The sequence below is a fragment of the Heterocephalus glaber genome, unplaced genomic scaffold (assembly GCF_053883595.1).
Source record: "Heterocephalus glaber isolate CG9 unplaced genomic scaffold, H.glaber_assembly_v1.0 deba00001600, whole genome shotgun sequence".
In the NCBI taxonomy this organism is placed as follows: Eukaryota; Metazoa; Chordata; class Mammalia; order Rodentia; family Bathyergidae; genus Heterocephalus; species Heterocephalus glaber.
Window position 1 is genome coordinate 45,463,212 of NW_028258372.1, and position 17,947 is coordinate 45,481,158.

Consider the following 17,947-nt stretch of genomic DNA (forward strand, 5'->3'; position numbering starts at 1 on the left):
CCTCTTCATCTTGTTTTTGGTTGCCCTGAGGCTTCTTCCTACATTTGCTACTTGGGAGGAAAAAGGACATCTGTTGTGATCTCCTTGGCGTGGGAGCCACTCCCCTTTGATGAATGCTGTTCTAGGGGGGTCGCCGCCAACTGGCTCCAGTGTGAGGGGCCTGAGTACTTTCCATGGAACCTACATCTCCTCTGGGAAATAGCTCCTCTCAGACCGGCCAGTTTGCATTTATCCTTCAAACCCGCTCTGTGTCACCTGAACTGGGAACGCTGCCTGTGTGTACCAACCTCCCCTGGACACCAGCATGATTCGCACACTTCCCTTGTGAGGACCTCATGTCCCCTGCTTATCTCCCATCTGGATTTGTCACTTTGGTTTGGATTCTTTGCATCAATTATATTTTCTCCACTTGACTGAATCCTGAAATACTCAGTCTTATTTCCCCAGCATCTACTGCCTGGGACCCAGAAGGCCAGGCTTCATATTGAATAAATTCCTATGAGAAAATAAATTTCTCCCCTCTTCTCATTTTGGCCCACAGACTCAGTCTCCCCAGCCTTTGCCACGTGCTACAGCTCACCCGGCATGTGCCTTCCTGTTGTCCCCCTTCCCCTGCCCCAATGCTGCTGTCGCCTTTCACCCAACACACTGCAGCTTGGGTAGGAAGGCGGAAGCCACTGTAGACCTTTGGAGTGGCGGCGATTAATTCTAGGGAGCCAGAGGCCCATGTGGTCGCTGGAGGGGCTGGTGGGGGAAGAGTGGGAGACTGTCCGAAGCTCTGCAAGTCATGTCTGTCACGACTTCCTGTGGCACACAATGGGGACTCAGGCCCCTGCCCCGCAGCAGCTGGCAAAGCCTGTGTCCGCCCTTGGCAGGTGTCCGCAGTGCTGTCCCCAGCTGCACCTGCACAAAACAAGGCTTTCCGTTTTTGTGATCGTGCCACTTGTTGGCAGAACTTGATCTGAAATCAGCTGAAAAGGCATCTGGGAGGTGTTAGTTTGCGGGCTTTTAACCCCGGAGGTACAGGCCAGTGCTCAGACAGTGGGACAGCCACGCGAACATTCGGCACATCCAGCGTGCCGCCTGGCTTGATCTGAGACCACCTTCATGGGCTGCTTGATACCACCTTTTTTTTTTTTTCTTCTTCCAGTTTTAGGGATTGAACCCAGGGCATTTACACTGGACTGCATCACCTGCACTGTTACTTTTTATTTTTGAGACAGGTTCTCACTAAGTCCCTGCATTATTTAGGCTGGGCTTGAATTTGTAATCCCCTGCCTCAGCCTCCTAGAATACTGGGGTTACAGATGTGCCACCATATCCTGCACACTTCCTTTTCTATCTTAAACAATACTTTAGTAGATGCTTTAATTTTACTAACACCAGGGACTCTTCATCCTTAGTCCTATCCCAACAGTTTAACATCCTGCATTGCTGTATTTCACTCCCCAAATCCACTGTATTTAAGAAGAAAAAGGAAACTTTTATTCTAGGAATTAGAACCTTTTGAAAGGCATATCTTAGTTATAGTACATAAGTCATGTTGAAATCCCTGAATTTTTAGTGAAGAGATCTGAATTCGAGTTGAAGTGGGGTCACTGAGACTTGTGTAACTGATAATTTAGTCTTCGCTCATTCACATGGCTATGGAATGCACACCGCTCGTAGGGGTAAGGAGCACTGTGGTCCAGGACCTGCTAGGCACCATGCAGCAGCTTCCCTCGCTGCTAGATGGGTCCTGTTTTCCTCAGTTTGTCAAGAAATGTGTGACATTGCCTTGGAAATGTAAAAGCTCTACGCAAACATTCGTTATTTCAGTGAACATGGATTTACGGTCCATGGTTAGAATTGCTTCTTTATCAGAATTTATCATTCTGTGGTGGCAGCAAACCGGTGTGACGGTCACAGCAGACGCAGCATGCGGGACACAGTGGGCCCAGTAATCTCTCTTCACTGCCGTCTCTGCGGTGGGGACGGGGCCTGTGAGCACAGGGGCACGGCTTGGGCTGCGTGTCTTGCTGTGTCCCTCCAGGAGGCAGGGAGGAGACTCGCTGTCTCCAGAAGAGGCAGTCGGGCCTCCCTCAAAACAAGTAAGCGGACAAACAAAAACATACGCCCTCCACCTAACTTCTCAAAACAGTGACAGATGGAGCCGAAGATGTCCCGCGGCACCGCTCAGGGTCCCGTGTTATCGGGAAGCCGCGCAGGCCTTCTCAGAGATGAAGATGGCAAGACTGAGAGGAGGACAGCATCGTGAAGTTTTGCACAAAGGACTGAAGTCCAGCAGCTCTGGGCTTGGGAGCCTCAGCTCTGCCACTCGTGTGTTTTTAGCTGCCTTTATCTTCCTGCCTCTGTTTCCTGGTCAGTCCAGTGAAGAGGTCAGGGCGGTGAACTCGGGACTTTTATGCTCTCTGAAATGAGGGAGGGAGGGAGGGAGGGAGAGGGGCAGAGACGGAGACGGAGACGGAGTGCACCCAAGCACTTGGCATATAATTCTAAAGGAAAGCTTATTCCCTTCCAACTCCAGCTCCCGTGGGTGCCTTTACATCTCTGTATGGAGACGAGCCCTTCACAAGGCGGTCAGGTCCACTTTCCCTGGTAGAAAGGAAACATGAAGATCCGTTCTTACACATTCCATGGCTGATACTTGGAAGGGGCGGTCTCTCCAGGGAGCTCTGCTTCCCTTTGGTGAGAAACAGTTGTTAAAACCACAATCCAAGACTCGGAGTACTCATTGCTTCTAGGGTTTTTCCCTAGGCCTTTTCAGTGGACACAGAGAAGAGATTTTTTAAAAGGAAAAACAGGTCTGAATTCATCCTGATATTTCTGACTCAAATGCAGAATTACAAAGTTTGTACTTCCCTGCTTTGATTTCTATGTTTTTATCTTCTGTGTTAAAAATTTGGATTTCTAACCATAAATGTTCATATTATATGCAAAAGTAATTTTAAAGGAATAGTGCCAACATTGTTATAAAAATATTACTAAACAGTAGAAACATATTTTTGTGTGTGTGATTCTAAAGGTGATCAGTCATTGTTAGGTATATTTTAAAGTCACTCAAAAAATCCTTTTTTGTTTTTTAGTAATTATGCTGCAACTTGGTACTTAATTAGATTTCTTTGTTTCATTATACACTCAGTTTTGGAAATAGCATTTTTTTAAAAAACATTGCTTTTCAGTTATCAAAAATTTTACATGGCTTCAAAAGTAAAATCTACAAGGCAAAACATATTCATAAACTTATCATTGTTTCCTCTGATGTGCTTCGTCTCTGTCCCTATAAATAGGTGTATAAAATTTTTAAGTTTTTCATTTTAATAAGCAAAATGTATGTATGTATGTCCATCTCCTCTCCTTAGACAAATGTACTTTTTCTTTAATGTGTGGATCTGTGCCCTGTGGATCCGGGGCAACCTCTGAGTCATTGTCCCTGCCTAGCAAACGATCAGACATACATTCTGTGCTCCTCCGCCCTACCGATCTATCCTGGAGACAGTCTCATGTTGCTATCTGGTGCAGTCCCTCTCTTTTTTAAGATTCCTTTGTGGAGTCAGCCCCTTATCAGGTTGGATTGTGTGTTAGTCGGTTTTCTATGATAACGGACAGCTGAGATCATCACCTTATAAAAAGAAAAAGGCTTATTTTGTCTAGTTTTAAGAGTTCTGGCCGTGCTCTGTGGCCCCCTTTGTCTGTTGGCCTGTTGCAGCATAGCACAAGGGGGCCCAAGGCTTGGGGTTGAAACCTGCTCAACGTGTGAACGGGAAGTGGAAGGAGGAGTGAGCGGAAGGGCCCGGAGTCTCCTTCAAGTGTATGCACCACATGACAGGGCACTCTAGAGCTAGACCCTGCCTCTTAACCTTTCTCACGCATGACCTCCCAGTAGCGCACACTGGGGACCAAGGCTTTGGCACATGTGCCTTTGGGGACATTTAGATCCAAACTGTAGTAGGTTGTGTCCAGTCTTGTTTACTACAACAAACAACAGCCCTCTGTGCTCGAGAATAGTCTTTGCCCTGAGTCTGAGCGCTTGATGGAGGCCCATGGAGAAACACCTGCCGTTGGATGTGAACAACCCCGTGTATGCCATACAAACCCACAGTTGACCTTCAGCAGTTTGTTTAAAAAGTGTCAGGTCTCTTCACAGATGTTCTTCTTCTGCTTCATGTGGTCTGCCTGGCATGGCCCAGCACAACACCACGTAATATAAATGCTCTATAATATGTTCTAATATATGATAAGCTTAGTTTCCCTTCACTGCTTTTTCTTTCCAGGATATTCTTCACTAGTTTTGCTTAGTCTACCAAATAAATATTATAATGAACTTGTGTCTGTTTATTTTTAAAATCCTGATGGCATTTTTACTTGGATCACATTAAATTTATAAATTAATTTGAGGAAACTGACATTTCTATGTTGGTAGGTCTAACCAACAGCATTTTGTGTGTTGATTCATTCAAGCCTAGTTTGATGTCTTTTTTTTTTGGTACTGGGGATTGAACTCAGGTTCTTGTGCTTGCAAGGCAGGTGGTGGAACCACTGAGCTAAATATCCGACCCCTTGATGTCTTTTTTTGGAGGTTTTTTTAAAAAATAATTTTCTCATTTAGATTTGGACATCTTTTTGTTTTATTTAAATATTCCAGTATTCCTTTTTCTGTCATAAAATAAGGTCCTCTACTGGGTTTAAATTGAACATTGATGTTAATTTGTGTGTTGTTGTTTAACCCACTGTTACTAGAATTTCTTATTGGCCAGTTTTCCACGATTCTTTTGAGTTTTTCATATGAAAATCATATATGCAATAGAGGGAGTTCTTCTCTTCCTTTCTCATTCTTCTAGCTCTGTGACTTCATCCTTTTCAGTTGTAATGGCTGGCACCTCTGTCAGAGAGTTGAATAGTAGTGGAGACACTGGGCATCCTTGTCTTGCTCCTGACTTTAGTACAAAAGCTTCTAATATCTTTTCTTTCTTTCAGTAATGTGCTCTTGGGATCTGAAGTGCATACATATTTTATGCTATGGATGAATCCACCAATTAATAAAATTTTGAGAGTTAACACATCTGGGTGTTAGGTCTTGGCAGGTGCCTTTTCTGAATTTATGGTAAAGATCAAGTAGTTCTTCTCAATAGTTTTATGATGATGATGATGATGATATTAATGGGTTTCCTAATATCAAACCACCTTTGTACTCCTGGGAAAATGTTTTAAAAAATATTTACTTCTATGTTTAGAAAAGGCTGGTGAGCAACCTGACCCCTTAGTGCTTTTTTCTCATTAAAAGTCAGGGTTCCCTCCAGGCAGCCACATCTGCAGACAAATCCTCAAAATGGTGTCTTTGACACCTGGAAGCAACAAGCCAGGCGCCTGGTCTGTCACATCTGCCAGTATTTGTGCTCCCCGAGTGGGTGAAGAGGACTCTGGGGTTTTTTTTGCGGGGGGGGGGGTTCTGGCTAATGGACTCTATTTGGGTTCAGATGCTGGCTTTATCCCTAACTGTGGGGTGATGGCACAGTTACTGAACTTTTCTGTGTCTCAATTCCTGTGCAAAGAGGGGATAATAGCACTTAACCTGGCAGCATGGTTGTGAAGATTAATTGTGCACATGTGTGGCTTAGAGTTCCTGGTGTGTATGAAGTACTAGGTGTATGTTGAGTACAGTCCCCATCACCCTCTCCCTCTGCACTCCATGTGCCTGCTGGGTTCACATGGTGAGAAACTGGACCCTTTTCTTTTAGAAAGCCAACCTTTCTTTCCATGAGCCAAGAGAGATGGGAAGCAGAATGATAACTTGCTTGAATTACACCATGCCTTTTATTCACTGTGAAGGCTCTTATCTTTAGAGATGATTTTTTAAGGTCCTGCTTTTTGACCCACCTTGGGCTGGAATATTAGCTCATAGTGGGTTGGGACCTTCATGCTTTAGGTAGCTGCACGGAATTAACATTGGGAAGTATTTTAGAGCCTCAGAAGGTGCTTTGCAATGGAAATCTTTCTTATGGGCTGAAAGTGTGGAAAATTCCCTGATCATTAGCAGATAAGAAAGACAAATTTTACCTTTCAGAGGTTGTTATATTTTATAAGGTGAATGTGATTTTGAATATGTTTAGTTTTTAAATACTCACGATATGGGGTGCTAAAGCTGAGTCTCCAGGAGCTAGACCGTGTGTTAAAGGTGGAGCAGCAGAAAGGAGAGGGCTTTGGTGGGTCGGTTGGCCACCATCTCAGTGGAAAGAGGTGAATCTGCGGCCGCATCATCCCTGAGGCTGTGGGCAGGTCTGGAGTGATGGTTAGGGTTACTGTGAACTAGGCGAACCTTACTTTTAAAAACCGTTAGCCATCCAGACATGAAAGGACAAATATTACAGAACGTACCAGAATTGTCAAATTAATAGGCAAATGGACAATTAATAGAGAATAATTTGCCAGGGAAGAGGTGGGAAGTGGAAGAAAATGTTTAATGGGCTTGGAGTTTTAGTTTGGGAAGATAGAGGAGTTCTAAAGATGGAGGCTGAGGATGGGTGCACAGTGGGAATGCATGGTGTGAGTGCACCGTGTACATGTGCTTGCGTGTGCATGTGTGTGTCCGCCCGTGTGTGCACACTCAGCCCCTCCCACATGCTCTGCCCCAAGCTATACCACAGCCCAGTGTGAGCATATTTGATGGCTCTCATACGTAAACTTAAACATGGTTGAAATGGTAAGTTTTGTTACATATATTTTGCCACTCAGATCATGAAAAGAGAAAGTGTAGCCAGGATTGATTTGCAGCTCTCACGGCAGGTGTGCCATTTTCCGAGTTAGGTCAGTCGGACAACTGTTTTGTTCCCTCCATCTGGACCTGTGCTGCCAGGAAGTCCCATGGGAAGCCAGAGCCTGGCCGGAAGCCCTCGGGTTGCCTGACTTGAGGCTGAGTGGTATGAGCACTCCCGGGCCGTCTGCAGGCTGTCCTTCCCTCCCTCATACCCAGCCCTCCCCTCACAACTGCTCTGGGCTACAGACAAGTGTTTCCGACTCGGCCCTGAAACTATATGTGACCTGTGCCTGTCGCTCCTGCCCAGTATGGCCGCCCGGGGCCCAACAGAGGCTTTCCAACACCTCCCTGCCTGCTTCTCTCATCTTCCATGCTCTGCAGAACACCCAGGAGTGCGATCCTTGTAACCTACAGATCAAAGCGTCTACTCCTCCCCAAGAATGAAATTTAAACACATTTTAAAAATACCACTGCCTGATTGAAACCTACTTACTGCTTCCTGTCAGCGTTCAAAAAAACCCTACTTGGGTCCCACAGAGCCCCCCGGGATCTGGTGCCCGCTCGCCTCCCGGACGTCAGCTCCCGTGGCACTCTGGTCACCCTGGCCTGCCTTTGGCAGCTGTAACCACAATGTCCATTGCTTCTCACTTTCCGCCTTGGCTCCTTTCCCCAGATGTCCCACTGTCCGGAACATTCATCCTCTGGTCTCTGCCTAGCTGTCCCTTCCTGACCAGAAGAATGTCCCCCCCCAGAGGTGGCTTCCTAGCGCTGCGGGGCAGTCACTGTCCTGTCGCCTCGCTCACATTCTCTGCTGTCAGACGCTCTTTATTCACACACTTAGTGGTGGTTTCCCTCTTGCACCCGGAATGGGAGCGCCAGGAGAGCTGGGGCCTTGTTACGTGGGCCCTCGGTCAGTCCTGGCATGTGGAAGGCACTGAGAATGGAGCTACTGAGTGTGAGTGCGTGCCCCAGGGACGAGGCAGGGCGGCCATGGTGGCAGACAATCATGCCATGAGGCACTGTGATCTCCTCCCCTTCCATCTCCCGTTGCATCTTCTGATGCTGATTTCCACCCTCGATCCTTTCCGTTTCGCTTGTTGCCCTGTGTGAGCGCTCCACTCCCTTCTCCACCCTAGCCAGCTCGCCTGTCAGCAGCATCCTTGGAGCTCCCACCCTGCTCCCTCCAACCAGGCAGCCTCACGCCTAAGAACAGCACAGTGCCCTTCTGGCAGTTGCTCCTGCATTCTAGGGGGCACAGCCTTGCACCGGTGGGGTGTGCGGCATGTGGCAGGGAGATGCTCTCAGGAACGAGGCCCCTGTGTTCCTGGCCCGCGTGCGCTCGCGTCTGGGGGCCCCCAGTCCCACCAGCTCGGAGCCCCTCGCCTGTCTGTCCAGTCCTGTGGCTTTCCAGCTGCCCTGCTTGGGCTCCGGGCTGCGCTGTGAGGCAGTGGATGTCCTTTTTATAGTTTGCTTCCCCAGTAAGTTATGGGAGTGGGTTTCCTACTAAAACAATTTTTCTTTCTTCTTTTTCTTTTTTCAGTACTAGGGATTGAACTCGTGACCATTGTACTTAGCTACACCCCTAAACCTTAAAATTTATTTTTTAAAAAAATTTTGAGGCAGTCTCACAAAGTTGCTAAGTTGCCCAGGCTGGGCTTGAACTTGCGATCCTCCCACATCAGCCTCTTGTTACAGGGATGTGCCGCCACCTGGCTCCAACAAAGTAAGCTTTAAAAATAGGCAAGAAGATGATTGCTTCTTGAGTGTATCCTGGGTGCCGGCTACTCTGCTGAGCCACGTGTCTGCACCTGTTGCGTCTGTTAATTCTCAGAACTCCCTGTAAATGAGGCTCTCCATTTCCCAAGTGAGAGAGCGACCCAGGAGAGGTCACGTAACTTTTGGGAGCCTGGCGGGTGCCTGAGGGAGTGGGGTCAGTGGGCGATGTGCAGCAGCCATGCTGGAACCGACAGGTGTCAGTGGAGCTGGGAGGGCGGCCTGTAAAAGAACAGCCATGCTTGGTAGCGGTCGCAAGGACAGCTCAAGCCAGTGCATGATTTAACAGCTGCACAGGAAGCGCCAGCTGTTCATCCCCTTCGAGCTCAGGCTGACCCCAGCTTCTGCTTCTCCTGGCTGTGAGCTCCTTAACCTCTCAGATCTTTAATTCCTTCAGGAATACATGAAAATACCAGTGCCCGTCAGGGTGGTCACAGTGAGGGCAGAGCGTGGTACTTGCTGCACCCTAGGCAGGAGTAGCAGCTTCTAATGGTGTCAATAGATTTCCCACGGATCTTTCAAGGTCATCTTCCCATCCCCGCCACTGTACTGAAGCTGTAGACTCCATCCGTGTCCCTTCTGAAGAGCCTCTTCTTTGCTGCAGCTGAAGCCATGGAAAAGGCAGAATGAGCTAGGGATGAGTCGAGGAGCTGAAGTCTGTGTTTACCCCCCTGCATTGTAGATACAGCAGATTTACAATTGCTACCTGCAGTGTGGATATTTACTTATGTGGCTGAACAAAGTAGCCTTGGCTTTGGTTGAGAGGAAGGATCATTTGCTTCTTAAAATCTGCATTAAATACAATCGTAGGGAGAACTAGCATCTCACCAGATCAGTGTAGATCAGGCGGACAAGTCTGTTCTCCCTCCGAGCGGAGCTCCCTTCGGAGAACAGCTCTGTATGGAAGGCTTACGAGTAAGTGGAATTTATGTGTCTTGATCCCCTTTCCCTGAATTTTGTATTACTACAGGCAAGTAATGTAGCGAATGATGTACGTCATATTTTGCCTTTGAGTTTCTCTCTTCTGACTTACCCAAGTCCACCGTCTCTAGACTCCACAGGAGTCCTATTGAGATGCGGGGGGGGGCATGCCAAGCATGTTGGGTTGCTCCAGGGATGGAGCAAGGATGGGCCTGGGAGCCAGACCCCACTCTAGGGTGAATTCCTGTGTCCATTGCCTGAAGGGACAGGATTAACTCTGGCCTTTCTTAGGTAGATTGCCAACCAGAGAGCCAGTATTTGGATGGTTCATGACAGCCAAGTGTGTGTGCCAGGAGTCGTGACTGCCCGGTGGACAGCAGCAGAGAGAGTGCAGCCACGCTCAAAGGGAGAGCAGGGTACTGGCTTAGTCCACACGGGTCAGGAGGGAACCAGGTATGTTGGTACCACTTGTATGGACTAAGCCAGTTCATGGTGTCAGTGGCGGAGGGGAGGCTGTGACTTACATGGTCCACTCTTGCCCAGAGCTTACCAAATGCCAGGCAGGAGGTGCAGGCACAGGTGGGCTGCAGGGCATGAAGCCATAGTGCTTCTCCCTCCCTGCCTGCAGACCCGGCTTTGGGGCAGGGTTGTTCTTCATGGAAGTTTCCCAAAACTAAAACTGGGTGGAGCTCAAAGAGCAGAGTTGATCCCACTCCCTCTTTTTAATTAGGGTGATTCTGAGCTTTTAAAACACATTTCATTTATATCTGAGTAAGTAAACGTCTGAGAGAATAGTGTTACAAAAAGACTCCTCTGTCGGGAAAGTAGAAGGTAGCTGGAAATCTACTGCACCTTTGCTGTCATAGAGCTATGATTTTGCATTAGAGTCATCTAGAGGGCTTACTATAGCTAATTGCTAGGCCTCATCCCAAGAATTTCCAAATCAGTGTGTCTGAGGAGGGGCCTGAGCCTTTGTATTTCCAACCATATCAGACTCACCTTTGAAAACCGCTATCATAGAGTAATCCATTTCTTCATCATACTGAGTGTAAATTTTCTATTTTTGTTAAGTCCACCATTGGTGCAAATATGTTGTATTGATCTGCCTGTCTTTGTCTTTTTGAACAGGTATTTTGATGTTGGACTACATAATTTCTTAATCAGGTAAGCCAGTACTTTTTATTTTAAATAGCATTGAATAACATGTCAATTTTGGAAGGTTTTTTTTTTTTGGTACCGGGGATCAAACTTGGGACCTTGCACTTGCGAGGCAGGCAGCGAAACTCCTGAGCTAAATCCCCAGCCCCAGAAATAAATTCTTATTAAATATGTTGATAAATAATGATAATTGTATACTGTCAAAACACTGCCAACACTGTGTTTTTTGTGTTAAATAATCAAGGAAATCTATGTTTAAAGTGTTTTCAATCTCAGCTGATAGTTAACCAAGACCTGATCCCAACTACCAATGTGCTGGAAAGACAGATGGAGCAGTGAGCAGTGCCAGCTCATATTTAGACATTAAACAACCCATTTAACCAGTTTCTCCCTGCTGAATTTAATGTTTTTTAAATGAATCTACTGCTTATTTTACAATCACAAAGTGTGCAAATTGAAAGAGATTACAGATGGCAGTTTCCATCCAAGTTTATCAGTGATTTTTACTAGAGTTGGCTTATGAGGCATATTCAGTTTAAATAGCTATTAAATCAAAGATTAAATGGGAGTATACTGGAATATTACTAGTTTTATAAGGGTATATTTTTAAAGTCAACTTTGCTGTGTTTTCTAAATGTTTGATATCATGCATGTACCACTCTAATAATGGTAAAAATGATTGTTAAAATGCCTTTCAAAAATATACAAAGGAAGCAATAACAGTCACTGAGGAAACACTGTAAAATTAAAGATGGAAATCATGCAGAGTGACTTATGTGACTCTAAATGCCAGTTAATTGACTGAAAGTCTGCTAAAATCTGTGCATCAGTTGTGATTTCTGTATAGGTTTTATATGAAACAGTGCACGACCATCTCCCACTGGTAAAGGTGCTCGGAACAGAGTGTCCGTAATCCATATCTCCTTCAGTTGTCCTCCGTGCTGCACTGCATATGGCGGTGCTCCAGGATGGGTCACACATGCTGTGTCTTCTTTTCTAAGTCCTCATCCAGGGCTGGACATTGAAATCCTTTGGCCTCCCCCAGACCTAAGGAATGGGCATTGTCCTTGGTTTTCTCCAAGATTTCAGTCACAGATGGAGGTGTGTAAATCACTGCGCTTTCCCAGCAAAGGGGCATAGCTTTTAGCAGAAGAGATAAAGGACTGATCAGAGAAAGCTATCTAGATCCATCTCCAGGAATGGTTGGGACTTTGAACTATGTCTGTGGGACTTTGTGCTGTGTGGTGGATATAAGTTTGTAACTTTTCTGAGGGCAGGAATCATCTCTTAATCAGCTATTACTGAGTAAATCCAGAAACATGTATAGAATCAACCTTCAAGAAATATTTGTGGCAGGAGTGAATGAATGGAACGAGAAGACAAGGAGGGCAGATGGGACTCAAAAAATGCTGTTCGTTTATTCAGCAAACAATCACGAAGCCTCCCACGCACTGTTACGGGTTTGTGTGGGCTACCGACGTTGACAGTAGGCTTTCCCTGACCTTACACTTGCTGGGCTTGGGGTGTGAGCTAGGGTGGTCTGGCTGTGGGGTCCCACCTCCCTGTCCGTGTTTGGACTCAGTCATTTCTCCTGTGCTTGGGTGGGAGGAGGGAAAGAGGGAGCATTCCAGGAGCTCTACAGTAAGTGGCTGGTGCTGGTGAAGCGGTTACTTTTATATAAACCCAAATTCTTTGTCTCATGAATTTAGGAGGGTGTTTATGGAAAATAGCAAGAAGGAAAAGCTCTTGGTGGATACCCAAGAGGAAGTTCTGAACACAAGTCCGATGTGCCTTCTTTGTTTTGCCTTATGTACAGGGACTTGTTGAAACAGGTGGCTTTGTAGGCTTAGGGTTCAAAGGAGATTAGGGATTTAGCTGATTTACAGGACACTGAGTTTGAAGGAAACTGCTTCTGCTGCATTTTTAAGTTTTTCCAAATCCGCCCCTTAGGGAGGAGCTGTCGACTAACTTGGCATAGCTTCTTCCAGGAGGAAAGGTCTTCATCTCCCTCTTCCTTGTTCTTGTTTACCTTTGCACCTCTGAGCTTGGTTTTGCTGCCTGTATTAGTTCCTAACCTGGATGGGCTATTTTCTTTATCTGACTCTATCAGTAGGTGCTCTGACTGCCTTACTCATAGCAGTTGAACTGAATTACTCGATGGGGATCCCCTGACCTGGCAGGAGGCCTTTTCGGGCAGATACTAGAAGATGCTCTAGCTTAGTCACTGTCTTAGCTACATTTTCTCTTTGCTGAAATAAAATACCCAACATCTTATGTTAAAGAAAGAGATTTAGCTCACAGTAGAGGTTTCCCTCCATAATCGGCTGGCTCCAAGGTAGGGTGGCTGGCAGAGGGGCATCGGAGAGCAGGCAGGAGGCAGCAGAAGACAAGCAGCAGCAAGTGACAGCAGCAGCCCTCTGTCCCTTACATCCTATCCAGGCTACACACCCTTAGGGCAGGTAGCACTCACACCCAGGATGGCGTTCCCATTATCCACACCCAGCACCATGCTAAACCAACCAGTGGGCTAGTTTAGTAATCACACATTTGATCCCAGCATCACACCCTTTAATCTCAACATCACACGCTCTAGATCCAGCCACCCCTGAAAAGCCCTACCTGATGATCACATGAGGCTTTGGGGGACATCGAGACCCAAGCCATAATGGTCTCCCTAACCAGAATTGTATAAGGCAAGCGGAACTGGGGGTGAAGCTTCTCTCCCCTCACCATCTCCCTGGGGTCTTCCCTTCTTTACTCCGGGAGGGGAGGGCAGAGCAAATGAGCATGTGCATTGCTGATCTGGTTGGGAGTGAGGTCAGTCTCCCTGCAGAAAGCAGTCCAGCCCTCCATGCTCAGCCACATGAGCCATCCTCACCTCCCTCACGTGGACAACTTAACCCTTAGGAGGTCACTGAGAAATAGACTCTTGGCTCGTAACCTCTGCAGGGTTAAAGACTCCACTCAGTCCCTTCCTGATTCCTCTCTGGAGCTTGGGACCAGGCTCAGGTTGGCAGTAGGTGGAGGTTGAGCTGGGAGCAAAACTAGTCTTCATGCCTTAGTAACTCAGGATGGGCTGGCTGGCTTTATTTGCAGCCCTCTCCAGAAAATGGATCCTTTACTCAGCCAGCAGGGCAGCTGGGGGCTGAGCACCCCTTATAGTTGGTTGTGTGGGCGAGAAATGCTTCCCTGGGACGAAACCTCACTCCTAGGTGGAGAGGGAGGGTGGGATACCATGGGATGCCGGTGACCACGGATGGGAGAAAAGAAAGACCTGGCAGCAGGGGAGGAGGGTGGGGGAGGAGGGAGTTGCCTTTTAAGTGGGAGAAACTCTTGGGTTGAGCCAGCAGAAGATTTTAAGTCGCCTTTAGATGAGAAAGTGGTCTCAGCGGGTGCAGAGATGCAGAGTGTGATGGCCAGGGGTAGGCAGAGGTCTGCAGCGCCCCCAAGAGCAAGGGGGTTTTCCTATAAAGCCATCCTCATGATGGAACAGGAATGTAACTCCCAGCTGCTAGATCAGATGTGCTGAGTTTGTGTACCCTGAAGTGGAAGCAGGATTTCAAGGAACAGTGGAGGTTTAAGAGTAGGAAAGGTTTATTGAGAGAGAGCTCCTGAGAGACAGGAAGGGTCCCGAGTGAGTGGTCAATGAGGGCTTTGTCAGAGTAAATTCATACAGTGCGGGTACAACAGGGTCAAGCCACAGTCGACCTATAGGATTACAAGTATAGTTGCTTAGCTAATATTGATCCAATGGGAAAACAAGTCACATGGCAAGGGTGCATGAAAAGAACAAAGGCATTTTGGGAAGGGATGGGTCCAGCTCTGGTCACCCACCTGGGCCACTGATGCCTACCCAGCTGGACTTCTTGGGCCAGGTGGTGCTGATTACAGTACAATTCCAGTTACTGCTTATCCCTCAGGGAGGTGCGTGGGCCTGGCCACTGTGTTTTCATCTTGAAGCCTGGGCTTCTGCAGATGCACCCCAGCCACAATTCCTGTCTTTATTTTTACCAAGTTCTTTTTCTTTTTACCAGTCTTCTACCTAATTTCTACCTAACTTTGCTGCCCGTCATACTTAGAGGAAGCCTGAGGGGGCTGCAAGAGTAGGGTGAGAGTGTTAGTGGGACTGGAGGAATCCTTGGTTTGTGACCACAGAGGGGAAAAAAATATATTCCCTTTGCAAAGGAAGACATTGGCACGGTTTTTGTTTTGTTTTTAGATTAATGCATCATTGACTCCAACAGCTCTTGAAGTGTTCTGTGGCTTGTCAGGTTGTATCGAATCCTTAGTATTTGCATAAAAGAAACCACACCTTCTCTGAATTAAGCAGCTGCATCTTTTACACTGATGGAAGTAAGTGGACTTCTCTGGGTGACATAGATGTCCCTGAGCCCAGGCCTCTGTCTGTGACCCCAGCCAGGCAGCTGCATGGAGGGGATGCTTCCTGTCAGTGGGTGGAGGAACTGTCACGTTGAATGAAAGATGAGCACTTTCCACATGAATGTCCCTTATGAAGACAGTGGGAAAAGTCAGTGAGCTCAATCTGTCATGCATCTTATAGAAATCAAAGGAAGCCTTTGAGGGAGCAGAACCACAAGTCACCTGAGAATAAACTCTGAAGATCGTTGGTTGGAATTCTTAATGTGTCTCTTCAAAAGAAAAAGGAAAAAATGACCATCCTGCAAAAAGAGATTATGCAATAAGACAGCTCTGTTCATTATAGATAAAGAGGTCTCAGTTGCTGCCTGTTTAAATTTAGCTTGGACTAGCTCTGGCAACAAAGTGAAGATCTGTGGTTTTAAACATTTGATTCTTGCATTTTTGCGGGTCCAGAACTGTAGCCATCTCACTCCCCTTTTTAAAGACAACCTGGCCTTGATGTGCTGCCCAGACTCCTGGGAGTGTCACCGGGCTGGGTCTAAGATGTCCCAAAGCTGAAATAAGGAACTTAACCCAACTTCCATCATGGAAAAAGTTTTCAGGACCTGTCAGTAAAAGGCACAGGAAGGCAGAGGGACACACTCAAGGGTGCATGTGGTGCTCCGAGCAACAAGAGGACTTATTTCCTGGAACAGAGCATTTATTATGAGGGGTGGAGACCCCGGGAAGAGGTGCCCTCCCCCAGAGGGGTATTGGCCCCTTCTACAGGGATGGCAGGGGGTTTTGTTTCATCTTTGATATAGGCAATGGAAATATTCTTTGGATTCTCTCAACCTGCTCCTTATCTTAGGATCAGACTCCTGCTCCTGCCTTTCTCAAGTAAGCTAATTGATGGACTTTTGTGTATTCCTGGGGCATTTGGGGTCTGATAGGTGTGGTCGGGGAGGAGCCTTGGCTGACTCCTGGGTCCTGGAAGTTGCATTCTTCTTAAAAGGACAGTCTTTAGCTATGATTCCTTATCTCCTTTCTACTATCTATTTCTTCTATCCTGGGACTATGGGATACCACTGTGCTCTGCTGTAGCTCACCCCTGTACTGAGGGCATCACAGCAGATTTTTTGAAAGGCTCGTTATTGTGGGTGTATAACGCCCATGTTTATTTTTTAGAAGTATTTGTATTGATGAATTATTAATTTTGAGTTTTATTAGACAATGTGTGCTAGACAGGAAAATAAAACACCAATAAAATATTAAATATTTAATATGTAATGAGCATTTAGAATAAACAACATTTTCAACATCGACTGTTTACTTACAAGATCTAAAAAATAACAGCAGAAATAAATTCCTACGTGAACTACAGTGAAAATACAAATAAAACTCTACCACAAAAATAACCTTTCGGCTATCACACCTAAGGCAGTTTTCACACATGAGAACAGCATGATCCATGTACAAGTATCACTGACACTGATGGCATACGTGTTTTGTTTTCCTGTCTTCTTTGGTAGGACGTACTTACGTCTTGCTGGGCTTCCTGTTTATTCTGGAGGTTCTGGTGATGTTTCACCTGTCTGCTCACCGGTCTACTCCAGAATTCTTTTGTGGAGTTCTTTGGACAGATACATACTGTTCTTCCTCTGTTGTAATCGATCATTCATCGATTCAACTCCCAATCTTCTAAGAAAATTTCTGATCTTTTGTGCTTGATATTTTCTTTGTAAACTATAAAATTATTTTAGGGTAGAATAAAGAACAATTATTGCCCAGTGCCTTGTGTCTTGAGTGACGTCCTAGTTGCCGTACAATTCATCACCATCTACTCTGCTTTCTGTTTTGTTGTAAAACAGTACTATCTCTGGCTTCAGTTGTGTTGAGGGTTCCCTGTCAATCTTTTTTTGTTTGTTTGTTTTTGAGACAGGGTCTTGCTATGTAGTCTAGGCTGGCCTTGAACTCACAGGATCCTCCTTCCTCAGCCTCGCAAGTGCTGGGATTACAGGCGTGCACTGCCATGCTTGGCCTCACTATCAACCTTATCATCTTAGTATAATACTGACAGTATCAGTATTACTTTGTTTTTCTTCACCATCTAGGAAGCCAATGTTATGTCTTTCTGAAATCCAAATATTGTACTATACATTTCTTTTTTTTCTTTTTTTTGGTGCTGGGGATCAAACTCGGGTCCTTGCACTTGCGAGGCAGGCAGCGGAGCCATTGAGCTGAATCCCCAGCTATACATTTCTTTATTGTGAACTTGCAACATGTTTTCAAGAATCTCGGCTTGTTCTTGGGAAGAGTTCCTGTGCTGCTCAGTCGGTGTTCTTTTAGCAACTGTAACATCGTTGGGTAGCTAGTGAGCCAGCTGTGGAGATTCGGATTACCTTTTGAAATAGGTGGCAGCAAGTCTGTTAACAGTGTCGTACGGCTTATCACTGTGTGAACAAAGACCTGGTGGCTGAGTTCTAGGATACATTTCTAAACTCGAGGTGTAAAATGTCTTTGCACCTACGAGGGCATATATTTTCACGTCGTATTTGGAAGGTTTACTTGGCCTGTATTGCTAAAAGCTTCAACAACCATGAAGTAATGCAAGTTGTTCACCAGTTGTCATGTATTTGGACAATGTATAAATTGCTTGACAGTTTGAAACAAAGCTTTCAAAAAATGAGCAAATAGCAGCCAAACTGTTGGAATTTTTTCTTTCTTGGGGGGTCTTTTTGTCATCAAAATGTAGGGAATTTTTTAAAAGTTGTTTTTTTTCTCCTGGTACCAGGGATTGAACTCAGGACCTTACACCTGCCAGGCAGGCACAGCACCACTGAGCAACAACCCCGGCCCCAAAATGTAGGCAATTTTGAAGGAAGCCAAATCTCTTGAGTGTCATTATTGTTCTAAAAATATCAACACCACATCTGTCACTTCTCCATAAATCCTTTAGGTTCTGATGATTAGAATGATAAA

The 17,947-nt window shown here is 46.1% G+C and overlaps 1 protein-coding gene across 7 annotated transcripts in view; it reads left to right on the forward strand.

Moving 5' to 3' along the window:
- The window catches only part of Hhat (hedgehog acyltransferase), a 280,152-nt gene that overhangs the window by 136,876 nt on the left and 125,329 nt on the right, over positions 1 to 17,947 (forward strand). For all 7 annotated transcript variants that reach the window (XM_021242479.2, XM_004861997.4, XM_087194021.1 and 4 more), the window contains one exon: positions 10,577 to 10,612. In XM_021242479.2, the coding sequence (XP_021098138.1) occupies positions 10,577 to 10,612 (36 nt within the window). The remainder of the gene's footprint in view (positions 1 to 10,576; positions 10,613 to 17,947) is intronic.